General features: G+C 43.0%; 2 protein-coding genes across 5 annotated transcripts in view; one reads left to right on the top strand and one right to left on the bottom strand.

Annotated features, from left to right (window-relative positions):
* Nucleotides 1–750: 750 nt before the first annotated feature.
* On the top strand, nt 751–10,234 carry LOC129811983 (potassium channel subfamily K member 13-like). 2 transcript variants are annotated; one of them, XM_055863810.1, is made up of 4 exons: nt 751–1,150; nt 7,636–8,174; nt 8,579–8,833; nt 9,545–10,234. In XM_055863810.1, exons 1-4 carry the CDS (start codon nt 820–822, stop codon nt 9,698–9,700), a joined length of 1,281 nt encoding a protein of 426 aa, XP_055719785.1. In that variant the 5' UTR covers nt 751–819; the 3' UTR covers nt 9,701–10,234. The 2 variants fall into 2 exon arrangements, with proteins under 2 accessions (XP_055719785.1, XP_055719784.1); XM_055863809.1 differs by having other exon boundaries at nt 8,576–8,833.
* A 3,509-nt stretch (nt 10,235–13,743) lies between these two features.
* The window catches only part of LOC129811982 (intersectin-2-like), a 37,214-nt gene continuing 27,021 nt past the window's right edge, over nt 13,744–23,936 (bottom strand). For all 3 annotated transcript variants that reach the window (XM_055863806.1, XM_055863808.1, XM_055863807.1), the window contains 11 exons: nt 21,116–21,237; nt 20,925–21,031; nt 20,604–20,787; nt 20,215–20,313; nt 19,843–20,010; nt 19,497–19,709; nt 19,160–19,278; nt 18,955–19,037; nt 18,621–18,704; nt 16,782–16,955; nt 13,744–16,519 (listed from right to left, as the gene is read on the bottom strand). In XM_055863806.1, coding sequence (XP_055719781.1) covers nt 16,362–16,519; nt 16,782–16,955; nt 18,621–18,704; nt 18,955–19,037; nt 19,160–19,278; nt 19,497–19,709; nt 19,843–20,010; nt 20,215–20,313; nt 20,604–20,787; nt 20,925–21,031; nt 21,116–21,237 — 1,511 coding nt within the window. In that variant the 3' untranslated portion in view covers nt 13,744–16,361. The remainder of the gene's footprint in view (nt 16,520–16,781; nt 16,956–18,620; nt 18,705–18,954; nt 19,038–19,159; nt 19,279–19,496; nt 19,710–19,842; nt 20,011–20,214; nt 20,314–20,603; nt 20,788–20,924; nt 21,032–21,115; nt 21,238–23,936) is intronic.

Below are 23,936 nucleotides of genomic sequence, written 5' to 3'. Positions count from 1 at the left end.
CTCAGAGGCAGTAATCACATCTGTGGGGAGAGGGGCATTCTTCCTACCAAACCACATGACCTTTGTTTTGGAGGTGTTCAGAACAAGGTTAAGGGTAGAGAAAGCTTGTTGGACACTAAGAAAGCTTTGTTGTAGAGCATTTAACACAAAATCCAGGGAGGGGCCAGCTGAGTATAAGACTGTATCATCTGCATATAAATGGATGAGAGAGCTTCCTACTGCCTGAGCTATGTTGTTGATGTAAATTGGAAAGAGCGTGGGGCCAAGGATCAAGCCTTGGGGTACTCCCTTGGTGACAGGCAGTGGCTGAGACAGCAGATTTTCTGGCTTTATACACTGCACTATTTGAGAGACGTAGTTAGCAAACCAGGCCAAAGACCCCTCAGAGACACCAATATTCCTTAGCCGGCCCACAAGAATGGAATGGTCTACTGTATTTTTGGTTACTACATGATTCCATATGTGTTATTTCATAGTTTTAATGTCTTCACTATTATTCTACAATGTAGAAAATAGTAAAAATAAAGAAAAACCATTGAATGAGTATGTGTGTCCAAATTTTCGACTGGTACTGTATATTCATTGTTTTACCACTTGAGATGGGAAGTTGAACATTTTTATGAAGTTGAACATGTGCTCTTTATGACAGAATGTTAAAATGAAGTGTTTTTTTTTTTACCAAGTTACACTTCTCAAAAGGCACCGAATTGGTGGAACAACCCACATACTGACTTATTAGGAAGGCTTTCATGTGCCTTCATCTGACACGATGCGGAGGCTCCTTCTCGCAGGGACCTCGGTGTCCTCGCTGCCGCCGTAATGGCGTGCAGGAGAGGCTGCTGCTGCGGTGTGGTGAACGAGGATAACGCGCGGTTTCTGATGCTGGCGGTGCTGATCGTGCTGTATCTGCTGTGCGGTGCTGCTGTGTTCTCTGCGTTGGAGCAGCCGAAGGAGCTACAGGCAAACGAGCAGTGGGCGCAGCGCTTCGAGAGATTCACCCAGAAGCACAACCTTAACCGGACCGACTTGGAGACATTTCTCCGTTTCTATGAGGAGGCGAACATCGCCGGTATCCGCGTGGATACACTGAGACCGCGCTGGGATTTTACCGGCGCCTTTTACTTTGTTGGGACCGTGGTGTCGACCATAGGTAAACTCAGAAACAAAGCCATAAGGTTAAGTAAAGAATGTATTGTATAAAAAAATAATGTATAAAAGTGTATTGCAAAGAAATGTACTTTTAATCAAAATGCACCATTTGAATAATTTAGAATAGGTGCCATGCACCAGATTACAAGAAAAAATGTGTTTATGTTGCATACCTTTCAAAAATGGTTGTTAATATAATTCAGGAAATGACTTGCACTTCAAAAGATAGGACACTGTGACATATTGACAAACTGATTAACCGAATAACCCATATATTTTTATCCCTATCAATAAGAGGGAGAAATGAATACTGAATTTATGCCGGAAAAATGTATAGGCAGGTCTGCGATTTAATAGATATAGCAGGATACAATCAAGGTAGATAAACATGTAGGTATTTTGCGTACTGGAAATACTCTTCTTTAGTCTACTGTAGATGACCATGCAGATAAAGGAGACAGAAACAAATTACATATTGGAGACATTAAATATACTTTTGTCCGTGTGACAAAGAGTGTTGAGGTTGTTCCTTCTCAAGAAGATGAAGTTGACCCAGTCTCAGAAATCATTGTTCCGTTAATTGGCAGCTCCTATTTCTCCCAATCATTGCTAGCTTTAAAGCAGAAGGAAAATGAACATCAAATTACTGATGACATGAGTGATGACATCAGTTTTGCCAGAAATGATATGGCAATTAATCATTCATGTTATTTATTTTCATTGCAGATATTTATTTTCTGTCAACACCTATTATAAAAATGTATAATTTGGCACACAGAATCTAGAGGCCATGAGTAACTTGGTCAAATAGAATGGCACAGATAAGCCACTAGTGGGCACCTTTGAGCACTGCCCAAGCAACGCATTTGATTATTATTAATTTGTTTTAAGTACTTATTGGCCTATAGCAGTCTCACTTAAACCCTCATATCTGTTGCTCCGTTTGACATAGACTTGAAACTTTGTATGTAAGTAGGTATCTTTCCTCATGCTGGGCAAATTTACCTCAAGGACCCATAAGTTCCGTCAAGATAGATTTTCCTCCATCTTGGAAATTGTGGAAAACTTTTGAAAAACATCCAAATGAAAAAAAAGTTATATGCACTCCAAATTTGGTCTTTGAACACATCACTCATAAAGAATTTTAGAAAATTAGATTGATGCATTCAAAGATGGCCACACTATACCAGTAGATGCATATTAGCACATAGGCTAATATGCAAAAACAAGCCCTTAGTTTGAGAAAAACTCAGGGATTGGCCAAAAAGATGGCTAGATTATTGATAAATCAGGAAATCCAATTGTACGTGTCCATTTATATCCTTTGTAAATCCACTCCACAATGGCCAATCAACTTGACACTTTTAAGGGTCATCAAAGACATAACCATGATTGAACCATGTTGAGTTTGACATTGATATCTTAAAGATAAGGAAACTATTAACAATTCACTTTTTTGACTACGTAACACTAATGCTTAAAATATAACATAAAAATCTTCTCATGGGCTAAATGTCATATGCAATCCAAATTTGGTCTTTGGACTCATCAAAATAGCCCTTGAAGATGTTGAGAAAAGATGGCCACACAATTTTTTTATTTTTTTTATTTTTATTTAACTAGGCAAGTCAGTTAAGAACAAATTCTTATTCACAGACCCTAACCCGGACAACGCTGTGGCAATTGTGCGCCGCCATATGGGACTCCTAATCATGACCGGTTGTGATAGAGCCTGGAATCGAACCAGGTTCTGTAGTGACGCCTCTAGCACTGAGATGCAGAGCCTTAGACCGCTGCGCCTCTCAGGAGCCCATCTACTATACCAGTAGATACATATTAGCACATACGATAATATGCTAAAAATACTTCAAAAATCTTTTCATGAACCATAGCACCACATGACAGCGATTTCCCGGCCTTCTTCACTCACGGTTTTTGAGCTCCGCCCAAGCAAGGCCTTTGATTTGGTTTGGTCAAAAAGAGTGGCACAGATTGGGGGTACTGTTATAAGCGGTCTCAGTTAAACCCTCATACCCATGATACATCTCTTAACTTAGTTTGAAAACAGCTAAGGGATTGGTTAAGAAATGACTGAGTTATTGATAAATCAGGAAATCCGATTTTATGTGATTTTACATTTAAATCCTTTGTAACTCCACTCCACAATGGCCTATCAACTTTAGCTTTCAGGGTCATCAGACATTACCATGATGAACCATGTTAAGTTTGAAATGTACAGTATATCTTAAAAAATATTAACAATTCACTTTTTTTACAATGTAACACTAATGCGTTGGGGTAGGACCTTTTGGTCCTAGACTTGGCGCTCCGGTACCACTTTCAATTTTGGATGGGAAGCGTTGATCGATTGAACATCTCTGGAGAGACCTGATACCTGAAAGAGCTTGAGGATCTGCAGAGAATAATGGGAGAAACTCCCCAAGTACAGGTGTGCCAAGCTTGTAGCGAAATACCTAAGACTCAAGACTGTAATCGCTGCCAAATGTGCTTCAACAAAGTCCTGAGTAAAGGTTCTGAATACTTATGTAAATGTGATATTTCAGTTTTTATTTTTAATACATTTGCAAAATATCTAAAAACACGTTTTTGCTTTGTCATTCTGGGGTATTGTGTGTAGATTGATGAGGGGAAAAAACGATTTAATACATTTTAGAATAAGGCTGTAACGTAACAAAATGTGGAAAAAGTCAAGGGGTCTGAATACTTTCCCGAATGCACTGTATGCTTATATATGCTAAAAATGCTTTAAATAACTTCTTCTCATTAACTGTAAATCAGATTGACTCCAGATTTGGTATGTAGACTCAATAAATGAGCTTCTAATGAATTTGAGAAAGAGTATTCGACCAAGCTACACCACTAGATGGAACCATATCACAACAGGGCTATAAGAACTGAATCGATGGACATGGGCCATAACATTTGGTATGTAAACCTTATGTATATGTCATTAGAAGCTGTGTAAATATAAAGTCATGGCAATAATAAAGCTGATCTACCCCCTAATTAAAAAAAATAACATTAAAATAAATCACGATATTTCACATTGTTGATCTGCATAATATAAATCTGACATTCATTTGCATGAGACAAAGTCATCTTGATCAACAGTTAATGCTCTAGTATCTACAGTGCCAACAAATGGTCTGGTGCAGACAACTGTTGATCAAGTAGACTTTGTCTCATGCAAATTAATGTCTGATTTATATTATGCAGACAAACAATGTGAAATATCGTGATTTATTTATAAAAAATAATGAATTAGGGGGTAAATATTATTTCAGATAGATTGTGGCTTCTGTCAATGTAATTGTCTGCATCATTTCCAATGCTACATATCCCTCTCCTTTTTGTAAATACACATTCTTTTAAATAGATATATATTTTATTTCTGAAATATTGGGATTAGTATATCTGTATAATCACCTATTGCTGCCCTGTTATTTGGTCTCAATGTAGTAAAAAGTGGATATTTTATTCAGGAAAATGTGAAACCGGAAGTCCTGCCACTTGCACAGTCAGCGTATTACAGCTGTGAGAATGGAATTTAACTATTTTGGAATGCTAATGTAGAGTGTACCAACTGAGATTTAAATAATTGGTACATAATCACCTTGTTGCCTCTGGACAAATTGGCTTAAGAAACTCTGGAGAATCCTATTTGTCAAAAAGAGTCAAAGAGTCAAAAACAAAACAGTTAAGAGAACAATTCTGAAACCACAAATCATATTCAAACCATATTTATATTATTTGGTACATGGACTTGCTCACATTGCTCAGACCAACCTACAGCACTAGACTAAACTTCGCTAGTGTCATCCTTGTGGTATTGAGAGATAAACATGGTAATGCTTTCACTGATTACACATAAAGGAAGTTCCTACATGACAGAGTGCTTGCTTTATCTAATTGAGCTTGTATCCTTTCTGTTATCCTGTGAAGCCTGTTTCTTTGCTGCTCGCAACCTACATATTCTTGTTTTGGGTCTTGTTTTTGTTCTTTTTTCTAGTAGCCTGTCAACCATTACAAATCAGATACAGTTGAGCACTTTGCCTCCCTCCAGCCGTCCATATATCCTTTACTGAGAGTGTGTAACACATATAAAGTATATAACCTACGGGCAGCGGACAATACAGCCAGAGGTTAGAAGTTGAGTACATGATGCTCATATAGAACATGATGATACTCAAAGGCTGTTTGCGCAGTATGGGGTAACCCCCCAGGCTAGCCCCACTATGCAGACAGACACCTCATGCATTCTTAAGGATATGTTTCAAGGGAAACCAGTCTTTTTTGAACACCGAGGTTTAGTGAGAATGAGAAGGGTCTTCTCTCTATCCTCATGGTCAAGGCTGAAAGAAATATCATACTGTGGTGCGGGGTCTTGTCATACTCTATCTTAGTAATTAGATAAGTCAATAACACCATTTTTCTAGCGCCCGCAAAAAAAAACACATCTTTGGTTTCAGAGACCTGACAAAACAATGTAAAACTAAAATAATGAAGATGTTTTATGCCGTGAAATGTGTTGTTCTACAGGGTCAGCCATAGTGGTACGGCGGCCTGGAGCAAATTAGGGTTAAGTGCCTTGCTCAAGGGCACCTTGACAGATTTCTCACTTTGTCGGCTTGTGTATTCGAACCAGCGACCTTTTGGTTACTGGCCCAACTCTCAAACCCGATAGGCTACCTTTTTACCTCAATTGTATCTCAACTGTATTTCAGTGACATGTTTTTTTGGTGTGGAGGGAGAATATTATGTTACTGGTTTGAAAATGTATTTGTCAGGGACCACAGTTTATTTGAAACGGTATTGGGTAAAGGTAGTAAAACTAAATGCATGCTCTTCAACCGATCGCTGCCCGCACCCGCCCGCCCGACTAGCATCACTACTCTGGACGGTTCTGACTTAGAATATGTGGACAACTACAAATACCTAGATGTCTGACTAGACTGTAAACTCTCCTTCCAGACTCACATTAAGTATCTCCAATCCAAAATTAAATGTAGAATCAACTTCCTATTTCCCAAAGAAAGCCTCCTTCACTCACGCTGCCATACATACCCTTGTAAAAATGACTATCCTACCGATCCTTGACTTCTGCGATGTCATTTACAAAATAGCCTCCAACACTCTACTCAGCAAACTGGATGCAGTCAATCACAGCGCCATCCGTTTTGTTACCAAAGCCCCTTAAACCACCCACCACTGCGACCTGTATGCTCTAGTCGGCTGGCCCTCGCTACATATTCGTCGCCAGACCCACTGGCTCCAGGTCATCTATAAGTATTTTCTAGGTAAAACTCCGCCTTATCTCAGCTCACTGGTCACCATAACAACACCCACCCGTAGCACGCGCTCCAGCAGGTATATGTCACTGGTCAACCCCAAAGCCAACACCTCCTTTGGCCGCCTTTCCTTACAGTTCTCTGCTGCCAATGACTGGAATGAATTGCAAAAATCGCTGAAGTTGGAGACTTATATCTCCCTCACTATCTTTAAGCATCAGCTATCTGAGCAGCTTACTGATCGCTGCAGCTGTACACAGCCCATCTGTAAATAGTCCATCCAACTACCCACCTCATCCCCATATTGTTTTTTAAAACTTTTTTGTAGTTGCTCTTTTGCACACCAGTATTTCTACTTGCACATCATCATCTTATATCACTCCAGTATTAATTTGCTAAATTGTAATTACTTCGCTACTATGACCTATTTAATGCCTTACCTCCTTACTCCATTTGCACATATTGAATATAGCTTTTTCTATTGTGTTATTGACTGTACTTGTGTTTATCTCACGTGTAACTCTGTGTTGTTGTTTATTGTCGCACTGCTTTGCTTTATCTTGGCCAGGTCGCAGTTGTAAATGAGAACTTGTTCTCAACTGGCCTACCTGGTTAAATAAAGGTGATTTTTTTTAAAAGGTTATAATATAGAGTATAGTCAACAGGATACACCTCCGTCAATGTCAATGAGAGAATGAAACGTTAGACACACTAACAGAAGCCAATAAAGGCAGTGCCTTATTGCTAGCATCTCCTTTCCCTCTTCTCCAGTAGTCTCAAGCCTGTTCTTCAGCCCTGACTCTCTTTCTTTTTAAAATAATGAGTTTTTAGGGATGTATTTTTCATCTCTGAGGAGCACATCTGTGAGAATGGTCATTTAAAAAACCCAGTTGCTAAATTAGCATTGAACTCAATGGGACGGAGGAGTATAGCGATGGATGAGCGAGAGATATGCCAAGAAAACGTATTATGAGACATCGCCACCTATGGCCATCTGGTTTACTTTCTTCTGATTCGAAGTGAACGAGGGATGAGGGTGGGCACTTTAGGAACAGACAGGGAGGGTAAGGTAATTATGATGAATGAACCTTCACCATTTTAATTTCTCTCCTGAACATCTCCCCTTCCCTCCAAACCTCTCTCTTCTCCTCCACCCCTCCCCCCTCTCTCTGGTCAGGATTTGGCATGACCACCCCGACCACGGTCAGTGGCAAAGTCTTCCTCATCTTCTATGGCCTGATCGGCTGCGCCTCCACCATCCTATTCTTCAACCTCTTCCTGGAGCGCATCATCACCGTGCTCGCCTTCGTGCTCAAGTCATGCCACGATCTGCAGCGCCGGCGCCAGGGCGTCATGCCCCACGATGGCCTCAGGGGGGCGCCACCGCCAGGACCCAGAGATAGAGACAAGGACAGTCTGGCTGGATGGAAGCCTTCTGTGTACTACGTGATGCTGATTCTTTGTGTAGCTGCTGTGGTGATATCCTGCTGTGCCTCGGCCATGTATTCAGCGGTGGAGGGGTGGGGCTATCTGGACTCGCTGTACTTCTGTTTTGTGGCGTTCAGCACCATCGGGTTCGGGGACATGGTAAGCAGCCAGAGGGTTACGTACGACGGGAACCAGACAGCCTACAGACTGGGGAACTTCCTGTTTATATTGATGGGTGTCTGCTGTATCTACTCGCTGTTCAACGTCATATCCATTGTCATCAAGCAGGTGAGGATTTTTTGTTTTATTTACGTTTGTTTTATGAGTAGTTGTTGTAGTTGCACGCATGCACAGACACACACATTGTGGGAGATGGCGTGCATTCACTCTCTGTCTTTACTCTGTCCTGTCTGTCTGTCCTTTCCTATTGGCTATCCCTCTCTTCCTCCTCTCTTTCACACACACACACACACACACACACACACACACACACACACACACACACACACACACACACACACACACACACACACACACACACACACACACACACACACACACACACACACACACACACACACTCCAGCCTCTTTCACTAGGTATGTGGGGGTTTTACCAGAGCACTATCATTAACAATGTTACAGAATTTCAAAGTTCCATAAAAATAATACATTTTCCCAAAACTCAAGCAGACTCTCAACTGGCTGCTGAGAAAGCTGGACATCTTCTGCTACCGAGGTTGCTGCCACTGCTGCCCCGCCGGGATCGCGAAGAGATTGCACCCGCGGCGGAATGCCGTGATGCCCAGCGGCACTGGACACGGACACTCCCGGGCGCGGCGGACTGTCTCCATAGAAACGGACGCGTTGAATGAGAGTGAGACGGATGGAGGACGGCGGATGTCAGGGGAGATGATCTCCATGAGGGACTTCCTGGCAGCCAATAAGGTGAGAGCGTCACCGGGTAAAAAGAACATTAAAGGTTCACTCCGTTACTTTCATCTCTAGTCAAAAGTGTTGCCCTTGCACTTTATACATTGAGGGCATAGGTCTTTGGCATGTTTTGACTGTATTTACAGTATCTAGTACCCGGAGTGGCCAGTAGGGCTAGGGACCAATTTAAATCAATGTTTCTGACTGCGCCTGATTTCTGTTTCTTGGTGCTGTCATGCAACATGGAATGTGTGATATATTGTCAAGCAGTTGGGAGATGCAAACCCTGCACTAATTTAACTGTACAAAGGGACAGTAAAGTTTGGTAACACTTAAAGGTACACTCAGTGAGATGAAGTTGCATGCACAATGTAAACACAATGACCTTTAAATGTCAACCGGGCTACACCACAGATCTTCTGTGCTACGGGTTGAACCGAGCCCTAAGAAGCGCTGAAGCGCAAGGCTAAACTTCTTTGCCACGTCGTAGCAGCATAAAGCGCACATCTGCACGTACTCTGTGCGACAATGTGTGAGAGCAAAGTCTTGCATCGCGCTCATCTCAATATCTGCGGTGCTGCTTGTTGCAACGTCATCTTGCTGAGTCTACCTTTAAAGCCTGCAGGCATGCTGTACATCTTGTTCTGAACATGTAGGAGCCTTTATAATGTCTTATCTTTTGTCTAGTTATGAAAGTATCATGTGAACCTCTCCTCGCCTCTCCAGGGGAACCTGGACCTGATGCTGCTGTCGGAGGCAGCAGCCAATGGGATCCCTCGGCCTTCCGTCTCCAACCAAAACAGACAGAATGGTTTCTCTGGGGGAGTAGGGGCGCTGGGCATCATGAACAACAGGCTGGTTGAGACCAGTGTGGATAGATGACTGAATATTACAGTCGTTATGCAGGCTTACCCTTATTGACATGTGTACAGTATTTGTTATTGACAGCTATGGTGTTGTTTTGTAGGAGACAGATCATGCTTTTATGCTTGAATAGGTGCTCAGAAATTGAAATCAGTTGTCAAATACATAAAGATCTTGATTGAGGAACTCCCCTTCACTCTGCTATAAAACAAATCATCAGATATCACACTATATTGCAAATACGGTTCCAAAAAATGTTATAAAACTACAAGGAAAACCCTGTACTGATACATTTGATTGATTCTAAAAGTGCTAGCTGTCATTTAATCTGTAACAGAATAGTACTTCTTCCTCTCTTTCGTTTTTAAATATGAATAAGAAAAATTGAAAGAAGACTGAAATCTATTACCTGAAATTGCACATACTAATTTCAAACTTACCCTGCACCCCTCAATAGAGTTAAAAAGGAGACATTTGCAATGTTTCAGGAAGAACTGAAATCAATTCAAGTATGCAGGAATAAATACAATTTACTTATAAATTCTGTTTATATCTCAGCGCTCCACTTCTCGTCTTTTGAAGGTAGAACTTAATGTACACGTGGCTCTGAATTGCTAATCGGACAGCTGTTGTGTTTGTAGCTGGATACCTGATGTATGTATGTATGTATGTGTGCGTGCGGGTGGTCTGGAACATAGAGTCACCACACACCTGAATAATGGATGACGCAGGACATCAAAATAACTTTTATTTTTCCCCACGCTCTTTTTTTGTATTTTCATCTCCCATTGATCTTCTTTCGGGGAAGTTTGACACTTTAAATCAGGCGACTCCTGAGTCACGACATAACGCACTGTTGAGTGCAGGGTTTGAAGCGTTGTTTTACATAAAAAGCAACCTCAGAAAGCTTTTATAATATCGTCTTCCCATCTCGCTCCCTGTTACAGTCCCCGTGCGCTACTTGAAACGATGCAAGGAATCCCTAACAGTGTGTTGAAATAATGTGAACCGAGCAATGTGTTAGGATTTTATGAGCGTGAAAGGGATTGTATAAACAATGTGGAGATAGACATTTGAATTGACTGGCTATTTTCTTTGGGTGTTTTAACGTCATTTTACGTTATGATCATATTGCACATGTCAGCAGTCTAGGTCTCTTTTCTGGAGGGGCTTGCATCCTTCTGGCAATGCATTGTCATCTGCCACTGCTATAATTAAAGGTTTCTATTTTTATTATTATTTTATATTATGTAACAGGACATTGTTTCTTACGATTTGTCAGTTGGCACTTCACTGGAGGCAGAGAAAAACATTGAACAGGCTTATGCTGCCCCTGTCAAACAGTTCACGCTACTAATAGACAAATCTTAATGCTTTAAAATGTATCATACCCAAATTAACAAGAGGGATAAACTGTTTCTCTCAAGCCCTCAAACTTTTCAAAGATGTTTGTGTGGAAAAACGGTGTATTTTCTCAACAGTATAGACCCGAGTGAAAGCAGTTGATACATACAGTACCAGTCAAAAGTTTTAGAACACCTACTCATTCAAGGGTTTTTCTTTATTTTTACTATTTTCTACATCGTAGAATAATAGTGACGACATCAAAACTATGAAAGAACACATATGGAATCATGTAGTAACCAAAAAAGTGTTATATTTTATATTTGAGGTTCTTCAAAGTAGCCACTCTTTGCCTTGATGACAGCTTTGTACCCTCTTGGCATTCTTCAACCAGCTTCACCTGGAATGCATTTCAATTAACAGGTTTGCCTTGTTAAAAGTTAATTTGTGGAATTTCTTTCCTTCTTAATGTGTTTGAGCCAATCAGTTGTGTACAAGGTAGGGGTGGAACACATTAGATAGCCCTATTTGGTAAAAGACCCAAGTCCATATTATGGAAAGAACAGCTCAAATAAGCAAAGAGAAATGACAGTCCATTATTTTAAGACATGAAGGTCAGACAATCCTGAAAATTTCAAGAACTTTCTTGTTTCCTTGTGCAGTCACAAAACCCATCAAGCGCTATGATGAAACTGGCTCTCATGAGGACCGCCCACAGGAAAGGAAGACCCAGAGTTACCTCTGCTGCAGAGTATAAGTTCATTAGAGTTACCAGCCTCAGAAATTGCAGCCCAAATAAATGCTTCAAGTAACAGACGCATCTCAACATTAACTGTTCAGAGGAGACTGCGTGAATCAGGCCTTCATTGTCGAATTGCTGCAAAGAAACCACTACTTAAGGACACCAATAATAAGAAGAGACTTGCTTGGGTCAAGAAACACGAGCAATGGACATTAGACCGGTGGAAATCTGTCCTTTGGTCTGATGAGTCCAAATTTGAGATTTTTGGTTCCAACCGCTGTGTCTTTGTGAGACGCAGAGTAGGTAAACGGATGATCTCTGCGTGTGTATTTCCCACCGTGATGCATGGAAGTGGTGGTGTGATGGTGCTTTGCTGGTGACACTGTCGGTGATTTATTTAGAATTCAAAGCACACTTAACCAGCATGGCTACCACAGCATTCTGCAGCGATACGCCATCCCATCTAGTTTGCACAAAGTGGGACTATCATTAGTTTTTCAACAGGACAATGACCCAACACACCTCCAGGCTGTGTAATAGCTATTTGACCAAGGAGAATGATGGAGTGTTCCATCAGATGACCTGGCCTCCACAATCACTCAACCTCAACCCAATTGAGATGGTTTGGGATGAGTTGGACCTCAGAGTGAAGGAACAAGTGCTCAGCATATGTGGGAACTCCTTCAAGACTATTGGAAAAGCATTCCAGGTGAAGCTGGTTGAGAGAATGCCAAGAGTGTGCAAAGCTGTCAAGGCACAGGATGGCTACTTTGAAGAATGTTTTGATTTGTTTAACACTTTTCTTAGTTACTACATGATTCCATGTGCGTTATTTCATAGTTGTGATGTCTTCACTATTATTCTACAATGTAGAAAATAGTACAAATAAAGAAAAACTCTTACTTGAATTAGTAAGTGTGTCCAAGCTTTTGACTGGTAGTGTAATACAACATACACATTCAGGTGCTAAAAACAATGCTTTATGTTTCCATGGCAACCACCCAGAGTAGACAATCGAGAGCAATTATAGTACTGGAATCTTTGTGCAGGCACTAACTCCGCCATGTTTCGTTGAGCAAAGCCCATGGGGAAAATTTGTTTTTGGATAAACGCCAAAAATAAGGTCTGTGGTAAACACAGGCTTAGGAGATCTTATACATTTTGTTCTATGAGGTAATCTTCATCAGCTAACCTCACTTCCTGTGAATTTTGAAGGATTTATGTAATTAAATAAACAAGGCACACAAAGGCTTTATAATTCATCAAGGTCATGTTAACTGATATTATCTCATAGAACAAAATGTGTAAGATCTCATAAACCTGTTAACCTTGGCCTAGATTCAATCCGGTCAAGCTTTAACTGCGACCAGACACCCGCATGGCTGATATTTTGGCGGTGTCGGAAACGGAAATGCATTGGAGCCATCAAATCGGTGAGCAGCTGTTCTTGCAATCCTTGTCAGGAAGCCACACCTGCCCCACTAGCATTACAAGTTCAGAATAGGAAAGTGTAGGCTATATAGAAATAATTGCCCTCAAAAATCATTAAACAAAATTAGGATTTCTCTCATCCTAATTGGAGGTGAAGATTACATCTCGCATTCCAGTGTTCAAACTTGTAAACAATGCTGCATGGGATTTCTGTTAATGCGACGCCGTGCAGCCAATGGCAATGTCTGCTTTAGGTATAATGGCAGGGGCCACTTGTGGATTTGACAGCGCCTAAAGCAGTTCCACCTCAGGCACCCATCAAAACAACCGCTATGCGGATGTTGGCTAAAGCGGATCTGATTGAATAGAGCCCTTTTTTTCTGCATTTATTCTAAAATCCTATTCTTTCCTAATTCACTTTGCCCATAGGAATAGCTGAACAAACCGGACGTAAATCATTTCTGTTTTTTAGGACTGCAAGCTGGTGAGGTCTATAAAAAACCAATGACTATAAGGGCAATCTCAGCTTAGATATCTTGGACAGTTTGTTTTCAATACTTTTTATTATCGTTAAAAGAGCCATGATTCAGTGAGTGCCACGCTGTGCCCATTGTGAACACACTGCATGTTAGGTAGCAATGTAGGATCCACACTTAGCACTGTAATCATTACATAGAATCATTGACACAAAAAAACATGATTTAAAGTTAAACCTCAAATGAATAAAACCTAATAGAAGACTTGTGCAGCTCAAATTATACTGAACAAAAATAGAAACACAACATGTAAAGTTTTGGTCCCGTGTTTCATGAGCTGAAATAAAAGACCCCAGGAATGTTCCATATGTACAAAAAGCTTATTTCTCTCAAATGTGGTGCACACATTTGTTTACATCCCTGTTAGTGAGCATTTCTTCTTTGCCAAGATAATCCATCCACCTGACAGGTGTGGCATTTCAAGAAGCTAATTAAACAGCATGATTATTACACAGGTGGACCTTGTGCTGGGGGGACAATAAAAGGCCACTAAAATGTGTAGTTTTGTCACACATGCAGACTGCAGAAATGTCCACCAGAGCTGTTGTCAGAGAATTTAAAGTTAATTTCTCTACCATAAACCGCCTCCAACTTAGTTTTAGAGAATTTTGCAGTATGTCCAACCGGCCTCACAGTCCACGTGTAACCACGCCAGCCCAGCACCTCCACATGCGGGATCGTCTGAGATCAGCCACCCAGCCAGCTGATGAAACTGAGGAGTATTTCTGTCTGTAATAAAGCCCTTTTGTGGGGGAAACCTCATTCTGATTGGCTGGGCCTGGCTCCCCAGTAGGTGGGCCTATTTCCTCCCAGGCCCACCCACGGCTGCGCCCCTGCCCAGTTTTGTGAAATCCATGGATTTGGGCCTAAAGAATTGATTCAATTGACTGAATTCCTTATATGAACTGTAACTCAGTAAAATCACTGAAATTGTTCGTTTACATTTTTGTTCAGTATAAAATTAGGAGAAAAGCCAGCGAGAGTCTGATAGATCGGTACTTTACTTGGCTGTCCAGCTAATCACTTCCTGTCTTACAAACTTAAGACTTACATAATATAGCTCAAATGGGCTGTTATCCTTCAAAGACTATTCTCGCAATCCTTTGTAAAATATGAAAGGCTACTGAAAGATTTTTCAGACACTGAATACAATGCTTTGATGATCAAAAATCTCTGGATAGTTAACAGTTGCATAAATTAAAACCAATAAGAGCCACTCCGGCTCACCAGTCATCTGCAGCCACACCACTAATGGTTATAGAGCCACTGGAGGCATCTGGGCCCATATTCACCGAGTATCTCAGAGTAGGCGTGCTGATCGAGCCTGGGTGCCGGTCTGTTCCTGCTCTCTTGCCTACTCCTTACCGAATTATCACGCAGAACATGTTTGGCTTGACAATAACAATGGAGTAGGCAAAAGTACAAACAGATCTGGGACCAGGCTAGTGCTAATCTAGGATCAGGTCCCCTTCTATCCATATCATCTTATTCATTATGATCTAAAAAGAAAAACTGATCCCATGTCTGCACTCCTACTCTGAACCTCTGTGAATATGGGCCCGGGAGTGGAAGAAACAAAAAGAGACTTTTCCCTTTTAGGATTTGAGGCAACTAAACCACAATTAAAGAACAAGACCTCCCCAACATTTATAAGGGATCAAAAACGAAATAAACTATTCCATTGAAACACCCAGAGGGAACACATGGCAGAAGTATGTTGTGAAGCATAAAGGGAGTCAGACAGACCGGTCGTTTTAAAAGTCAAGTCAGATCTCAGTGTCGCCACAGTATCTTAAAAATCCTCTGCGCATGTATCTTTAATGCCACTATACTAACAAGAGAGAAAAATAAACGGATTGAGATCAAATAAAAGCAGGTTTTGGATACATTAATATAGACTGACAGCAAAAGAAAGAAGACTTCAATCCTGAGATTAGTCTCATGTCCAGTGGTAAACTATCGTGGCAAGAAGGACCACACTTCTCTAACCGCTCTCCATTTTTACCCCATATTACTTTCCCAAACAAAATCTTAGCATTAACAAATATTTACTGTGGAGTTAAAGACTATCTGTAATTAAATAAATACAGTTTCAACAAACATTGGCCTGGATTGAGTTTACAACAAGCACACTTGGCAGAGCGAGAGTCAGTAGCAGAGGAGTGCATAGGCCATAAGTGTTTGTGCTGGTTCAAGTAGAACCACTACTGCTAGAAGCTGCTCCTAAACACAGATCTAGGATCAGCTTTACACTAACCCAACACCGCCTACCACCAGTCAAACCTTAAAGGCTAGAAACGGTCTTCAGATCAGTGCTTAGGACTGAACGTCTGACCTCAGATGAGGGAGGGGAGGGTTCCCATTAGCTCATCGGGTGGTTAGTGTTACCCATGGCAGCTCCATGTAAAAGTTAGCCCTGGCTTAACCACAGATCTAGGAACCGGCAACCCCAAACTTAACCATTAGGAAGATTAACAGGATCAGACCCTGGACCAGCAGTTACATACAATTTCTACCAAGGCCCTCCAGTGTGGCGGCAGACCAGGATGTCCTTAGTTTGGCGTCCTTCGTTTGGAAGAGTTGCAGGACGTCCTTATTTGGACGTCCAGTGTTGGCCCAGAGGTCCTTATTTGGATGCTCTGTTTTGAAAGAGCTGCAGGTCGAGGCGGACCCACACCTCTCCAGTGGGGACCTCGTGGAGGAGCAGACGGCGCGTCGCAGGACCCTTGTTCTCCAACTCCTTCTTTATGGTCGCCACGGGAACCTCCGTACGACCCAGGAAGTCTGGGAAACGGCAGAGAGGAGAGACTAGTTAGCAGTCCCGACACATTATACATAGAGGTTTGCGTTCCAGGCCCGACTACATTGCAGACGCTGCGATACATAAACTGTACTACACCAACTGCACAGTCGGGCATCCGATTGCTCTATCATTTGACGTGGTGAACTGATATGTTCAACAACTATTTGAGACCTGGCACGCGTCTGAATTCAGTCTGCCTGGCCCGCGCGGCCAGAACGTCTGGATTTGTGTGTGCGTGCTGACCGTCAGGGGAGAACTGGTCCCTCTCGAAGATGGTGATGCAAAGGACGTCCTGGTACAAATCTCTGATGTTGAACTGACAGTTGAAGTTCCACTTGGGGTTGACCGTGTCACTGAGGGTCCTAGAGGTGTAGATCTGAGCCCCCATGGTTACCTCGCAGTAAGGGTTACTCTTACCTGGGGGAGGAAGAGGAGGAGAGGGATGACAAGGAGAGAGGAAGAGGAGGGAAAGGTTTTAATACATAACAGTGCTCAACACAAGAATACAGTCTGTACATGTGTTATGTTTATAAACTGGGTGGTTCGAGCCCTGAATGCTGATTGGCTGACAGCCGTGGTATATCAGACCGTATACCATGTGTATGACAAAACATTTATTTTTACTGCTCTAATTACACTGGTAACCAGTTTATAATAGTAATAAGGCCACCTATGGCCATATACCACACCCCCTCGGGCCTTACTGCTTATGTGAAGATTCCTCATTGTAATAAGTGATACTAGTACATGCCTGCTGTGTAGGTAAACTCCAGTGGCAAGAAAAAGTATGTGAACCCTTTTACCTGGATTTCTGCATAAATTGGTCATCAAATTAGATCTGATCTTCATCTAAGTCACAACATTAGACAAACACAGTCTGCTTAAACTAATAACACACAAATGATTGTATTTTTCTTGTTGATATTGAATACATCATCTAAACATTCACAGTGTAGGTTGGAAAAAGTATGTGAACCCCTAGGCTAATGACTTCTCCAAAAGCTAATTGGAGTTAGGAGTCAGCTAACCAGAAGTCCAATCAATGAGACGAGATTGAAGATGTTGGTTAGAGCTGCCCTGCCCTATAAAAACCCTCACAGAATTTGAGTTTGCTATCCACAAGAAGCATTGCCTGAAGTGAACCATGCCTCGAACAAAAGAGATCTCAGAAGACCTAAGATTAAGAATTGTTGACTTGCATAAAGCTGGAAAGGGTTACAAAAGTCTCGATGTTCATCAAGCCACGGTTAGACAAATTGTCTATAAATGGAGACATTTCAGCACTGTTGCTACTCTCCCTAGGAGTGGCTGTCCGGCAAAGATGACTGCAAGCGCAGAATGCTCAATAAAGTTAAGAATCCTAGAGTGTCCACTAAAGACTTACAGAAACCTCTGGAACATACTAACATCTCTGTTCACGAGTGTGCGATATGTAAAACACTAAACAAGAATGGTGATCATGGGAGGGCACCATGGAAGAAGCCACTGCTGTCCAAAACAAACATTGCTGCACGTCTGAAGTTCGCAAAAGAGCACCTGGATGTTCCACAGCGCTACTGGCAAGATGAAACGACCCAAAACACAGAAGTAAATCAACAACAGAATGGCTTCAACAGAAGAAAATAGGCCTTCTGGAGTGGCCCAGTCAGAGTGCTGACCTCAACCCGATTGAGATGCTGAGGCATGACCTCAAGAGAGCGGTTCACACCAGACATCCCAAGAATATTGCTGAACTGAAACAGTTTTGTAATGAGGAATGGTCCAAAATTCCTCCTGACTGTTGTGCAGGTCTGATCCGCAACTAGAGAAATCTTTTGGTTGAGGTTATTGCTGCCAAAGGAGTCAAACATTTATCAAATCCAAGGGTTCACATTTTTCCCACCCTGCACTGTGAATCTTCAATAAAGACATGAAAACATATAATAATTTGTGTGTTATTAGTTTAAGACTGTTTGTCTGTTGTTGTGACCTAGAAGAAGATCCGACCAAATTTGATGACCAATTTATGCAGAAATACAGGTATTTCCAAAGGGTTCACATACTTTTTCTTGCCTCTGTATGTATGATGTTTAGAAAACTCACCGTTGGATTTGCAGGACTTGAGTTCAGTGGCCTCCAGGATGGTGACTAACAGCCGGCCGATTCCACTGGCCTTCAGGGAACGAGCTGCGCACACACACACGAGAATAGTCGCACCACTACTAGGACTCCTGCTTTAACTACTGGTGTGAGTGAGTGAGTGAGTGAGTGAGTGAGTGAGTGAGTGAGTGAGTGAGTGAGTGAGTGAGTGAGTGAGTGAGTGAGTGAGTGAGTGAGTGAGTGAGTGAGTGAGTGAGTGAGTGAGTGAGTGAGTGAGTGAGTGAGTGAGTGAGTGAGTGAGAGAGAGAGAGAGAGAGAGAGAGAGAGAGAAACTGACCTTGGTATGCCTTCTCTCTCTTTTTCTTATCGGTCTCTAAGAAGTCCTCCGAGGCAGCTTTAATCTTCTGCACCCAGGCCGTCCTGCAGAACGAAAAGTACACACACACACACGACATGAGCAAGGGTAATGGAATGCGAGTGGAGTCCCTGCGCATTAGTGTGTGCGCGTGTGTACCTGCATTTGTGTTTGTGCCTGTGCGTACCTCTCGTTGATGTTCTCGGTTTTGAGGCTGTAGACCCGGTCGATGTGGGAGATGTGGAAGAAGGGCTCTTCGCTCGAGGGGTCAGGCAACTTCACGAGAACCTCGTTGAGGAACACCGGCTACAGGAGGAAACACAAGACACTTCATAAGGCTGTCATAACCGTGCCATAATACACGTCCTGACCATTGAGAAACTGGATACAGGGATGTCCTCAATTTGAACGGGCTCCGATGAGTGACGCTTTTCAAATAGGAAGTGCCCTTTTCTATACCGTGTCAAAATGAGCCTGAACAAATGCCTGCGTGTGCGAGCACGTCCGTGTCGTTTGTTTCTCACCGGTTTATACATCTTGAGCTGGGTGTTGTTCTTAGTGCTGAAGAGCTTGTCTGGTCCTGAGGAGCTGAACTGTTTGGCAGCGTGGGTGAGCAGCAGGAAGTCGTTAAAGAGGAAAGCCCACAGCTCCTTATTGCTCTTCACCTTATACACCTTCCCACTGTGGAGCAGCTTACGGGGCCCCAGGCAGTTAGTCAGAGAGTTAAACACCAGGTTCTGCACGGGAGAGAGAGGGGAGGGTTACAGACGTGTGTGAGAGATACTGTGTATGTGTGTATACGGTGTGTATGTGTGTATGTGTGTATACGGTGTGTATGTGTGTATACGGTGTGTGCGCGTCTGTGTCTACCTCTGTGACTCCGTCACACTGTACGTGAGACTGTATCCACTCCAGCCTGTCGGAATTCTCCTTCTCCCTGACTCCCTCGTTGACCTGAGAACACAGCTCCTCAGCCCGCTCCAGAGCCTCTCTCAGAGGCCTGCGGTCTGCATGCTCCTCCTGGGTACTCTCCAGGATCTGACACAACCAATAGACAGGGGTTAAATACACACACACACACACACACATCTTTTTACATCAGCAGTTGTCACGAAGTGCTTTCCAAAGAGCAAACAACGCAGATGGAAAATACACACTGGTTAAAAGTACATACACACACTCACATGACTTATACACACACAGGTACTATACCCGCAGCCAAACACACATGCGCACACTTACATTTTTGATGTGTAGAGGGTAGCGTGTGATCCTCTGCATGGGCTTCAGCAGGAAGCTGGACAAGGGCATGCCTTTACAGCGGTAGTCTGTGGCGATTTTCTGATGGAGGATAACCAATATTTAATATGAACACACAACCTTCCATGTATAAAATCAGCTCTCTCCGGTTGGTATGCTTCAGAAATGTTCACGTTCTCCTCCCCCGCTCACCGCACGTTCTCCTGTTGTACTCTAACTCCCGCACCGTCTTCTTCCAACTTAAACCTGTTGTCTTTTCATTCATTTCCTCTCTCTCTCTCTGTACTCGTGTCTTCCTTCACTCACTGCATGTTCTTTCATGCTCCCTCCCTCCCAGTCTCCCGCTCTTCTCACTAGCTCCCCCATCTCACCTTGAGGAAGTCTTTAAAGTCCTGTTGGTTGTCAGTCCTGCTCTGTAGCAGAGCTGCACCGTTGAGTTGGCAGGAGCAGAACCGGATGTAAGGCTGGAGGTGAGCCAGCTCGGACGCCAAGATGTCCCCGATCACCTGGACAGGCATGTTGTCACCCCCCGTCTTCTTACGCACACGCAGAGCCCTACGAGCACACACACACACACACATTTAAACAAACACAAACAAATGCATGCACACACCAGATGTTCTTACCATCTGGCCCGAGACACTCATACATATGATCACACACACCTAAACCCACTCCACGTCAATACCTACTTCAGCAGTTTGGTGTTGCAGGCGATGAGCTCCTTCCAGTTGACGAAGATCATGGCCATCTCTGCCTCTGTCAGACGGCCCGACTCGGACATGGGCTTATGGAACACCTGAACACACAGAGTACAGTACATAAGTGTGCATGCTGTGTGTGTGTGTGCGCGCCAATTCTAGAGTCTGTGTTGGTGTGTTACCTCCATGACTATCTGTAGGTCCTCTACATATCTCTCCTCTGTCTGGAGGAGCTCGTGGATGTAGCCCTGTCTCTTCCTCTCCTGGGGACTCATAGAGTCTAGACTGTTCAGGTCAGCACACCCTGAGAGAGAGAGAGCAAGAGAGCGAGAGAGGAAGGGAGGAGAGAGAAGGAGAGCGCAAGTAAGAGGAGGGAATCATACAGATGCAGGATCTTAATTTGATCACTTTTTTTGTTGCTGAGAATTTTCCTGTAGCGGTAGGATTATTTTGCTGAGACAATACTGGTCAAATTAGGATCCTACGTCTGTATATACTCAGAACAGAAACGCACATTCACATTTGTATACACTCTGAAAACACACACACACACACCCCCCCCTAAACCCATCAATCGATAGTCCGTCTCAGAACCAACCACACACATTCACCCAAAGCAAGGGCACTCTTACCTTGTGCAGAGTGCCCATTCTGACAGCCGTGGAGTCCCATACAGGTGGTCTCCTTCTCTTTCCCAGTATCCCTCCCCTCTTCCCTCTCTTCCGTCTTATCCCAGAGCCTTAGAAACTGCAGCTTGTCTTCACTGTGTAAACTCATGCTCTCTGCTGTCTCTCTCTACCCAGATAGACTACGACACACACTCTCGCTTTAGCCAACCCTCTAACCGGTGTTCTCCTCTCACCCTCACCTTGTCCTCTCCTCTCTATCCCTCCTCCCCTCTCATCCACAGACACAAAGCCCATAGCAAGACAAGCTGCTAAATCTGTTTGTTCCAAAATAGGAGAAGGACTGTGTGTATTTCCAGATGATCAAGATAACTTTCACCCTGCCTTAAGACACCGGGTAAATAAACGGTACCCAGAGATCAGAATATCGAGATACTGTGTTCCAATTCTGAAATTGTGGGTGTTTATTTCAGATAGCAATGGTGTTGCGTTGACTGTAAACACACACTGATCTCTTCCACAGACGAACGGTCATACCGTTAGTGCGGTCCTAACATTCACACCCAGGGATGACGACACACATTTCAAAAGTAGCCTTTAATTTCACCATGGACTCAGATTCGCCCAAACCGGGCGGCAGATGGCGCCCTTATTCCTTTGTCATCGGTGTCCAACTGGACTCTACGCAGCCGGCTACACACTACCGGTTGGGCAAGACTCAGATAGAAGCAAAGACAGAGGCACGTTCTCAAAAAACGTCTCACTGTGTTATGTGGAACACGCCCCTTAGCAGAAGAGAGGAGGGGGATCTGTAGTAGGATGCAGAGAAAGAGCAATCCAACCCCTGGACAGTGCTTGGTTGTCCAACAACATCCATTAGTTTGCATAGATTAGTTTCCTTTTCAGTGTTACAGCAGCTAGCTACTTCCCTCTAGCTTGATCATGCACTAAAACGGAAATGGGCACAGCAGAGAAACATCATCAGTAATCATAATAATATAGTCACGGCCAGAGAAATGAAGGTGCGATTGTAACTAGTTGTCTGTTCCGCTCTCGAACACTGCAAAGCTCAAAAGAGTTAATTCAAAGAGCTATGAATCAACACAATCCAGGTACGGCTTCGAAACACGACCCAGTGGCCCGAGCAAATGAATTGTTAGAATTCAATCAATGATGAATCGTTCCAGTTGAATCAGAGAGGACCCTTTGATTGTCACGGATCCTCTAACAAATAGAGTGTGGCCAAAGCAAACGATTCATCATTATTGAAATCAGTAAGGAAACAGAGCAAGATGGTGGGTTCTTTGCGAGCTGAACTTCCTTAAATTATAAATACATTTAAAAAATGGGGCTCATAAAATGATCTGTCGCTCCTTCTAAGAGAAAATGGGAGGAAAGGAGGGGGCAGGTGAAGGGGGACAGCCACAGAGAGACCCACTAGATCAACATTAGTGTCATTGCACTTCAGGGTCACCAAACACCAAAACATTGTCCTGATATAGAAAACTGTTTAGGAGTGTGCATGTTTGTTTCAACTCGCATACGTTTCTCTTTAGATTCAGCCAGGGGTCCTACATCAGGCCAGAAAAGTCATTGGATGCATTAAGGACAGCAGGGATACAGACAGACGGGTCAAATCTCAGCTCTTGGTTCAGTCCCAGGTTTAAAAAAAGCCAGTTGGTGGGAGTCGACTTGAAAAAGCAGGAAGGAAAGGGACAGACGCTCCAGGTAGCTTCCCCGAACCACAGATCTAGGATCAGGTTACGTCACGTTAATGCTAACTCTGATCGTTAGGGCAGCGTTGCCCAAACTCAGTCCCGGGGACCCAGAGCAGTGGTCATTTGGGGGTTTTGCCCTAGCACTACAAAGCTGATTCAAATGATCATCTCATCATCAAACGTTCATTGTTTGAGTCGGCTGTGTAGTGCTAGGACAAAAACGTGCACCCATTGGGTCACCAGGACAGAGTTCGGGCCACGCTGCACTAAGGGATGACAACAGATGTTATTTCATTCCCCTCGTGGTTAAAGTGACAGAGCAAGATTATGTCAATTACATCATTTTTCAATTTACCCAAAGACAGATTTAGTCATGCACCTTCAAACTGCATGCAGACATAAAAATGGAATCCATGAGTTCATCTGACTCTGGGTAAGTAAAAAAAAACGGCTTAATTTCCAGTATTTTGCACTATCCCTTTAACAAGTTAGCATTATGGGTTGGCTAGCCTGACCCTAGATTTGTGTTTAAGGATAACGTCTACCTACTCCAAACAGACACAGGCCGAAGGTCAGAGGTTAGAGGTCAGAGAGGTGTGACCAGACAGGGGTCAGAGGTTAGTAAAGGGGCGGGGGCCTCCAACAGTCCAGCTCATGAG

Source organism: Salvelinus fontinalis, chromosome 15 (genome assembly GCF_029448725.1).
Source record: "Salvelinus fontinalis isolate EN_2023a chromosome 15, ASM2944872v1, whole genome shotgun sequence".
NCBI classification, from domain to species: Eukaryota; Metazoa; Chordata; class Actinopteri; order Salmoniformes; family Salmonidae; genus Salvelinus; species Salvelinus fontinalis.
This window is presented reverse-complemented; position numbering and strand designations above follow the sequence as displayed.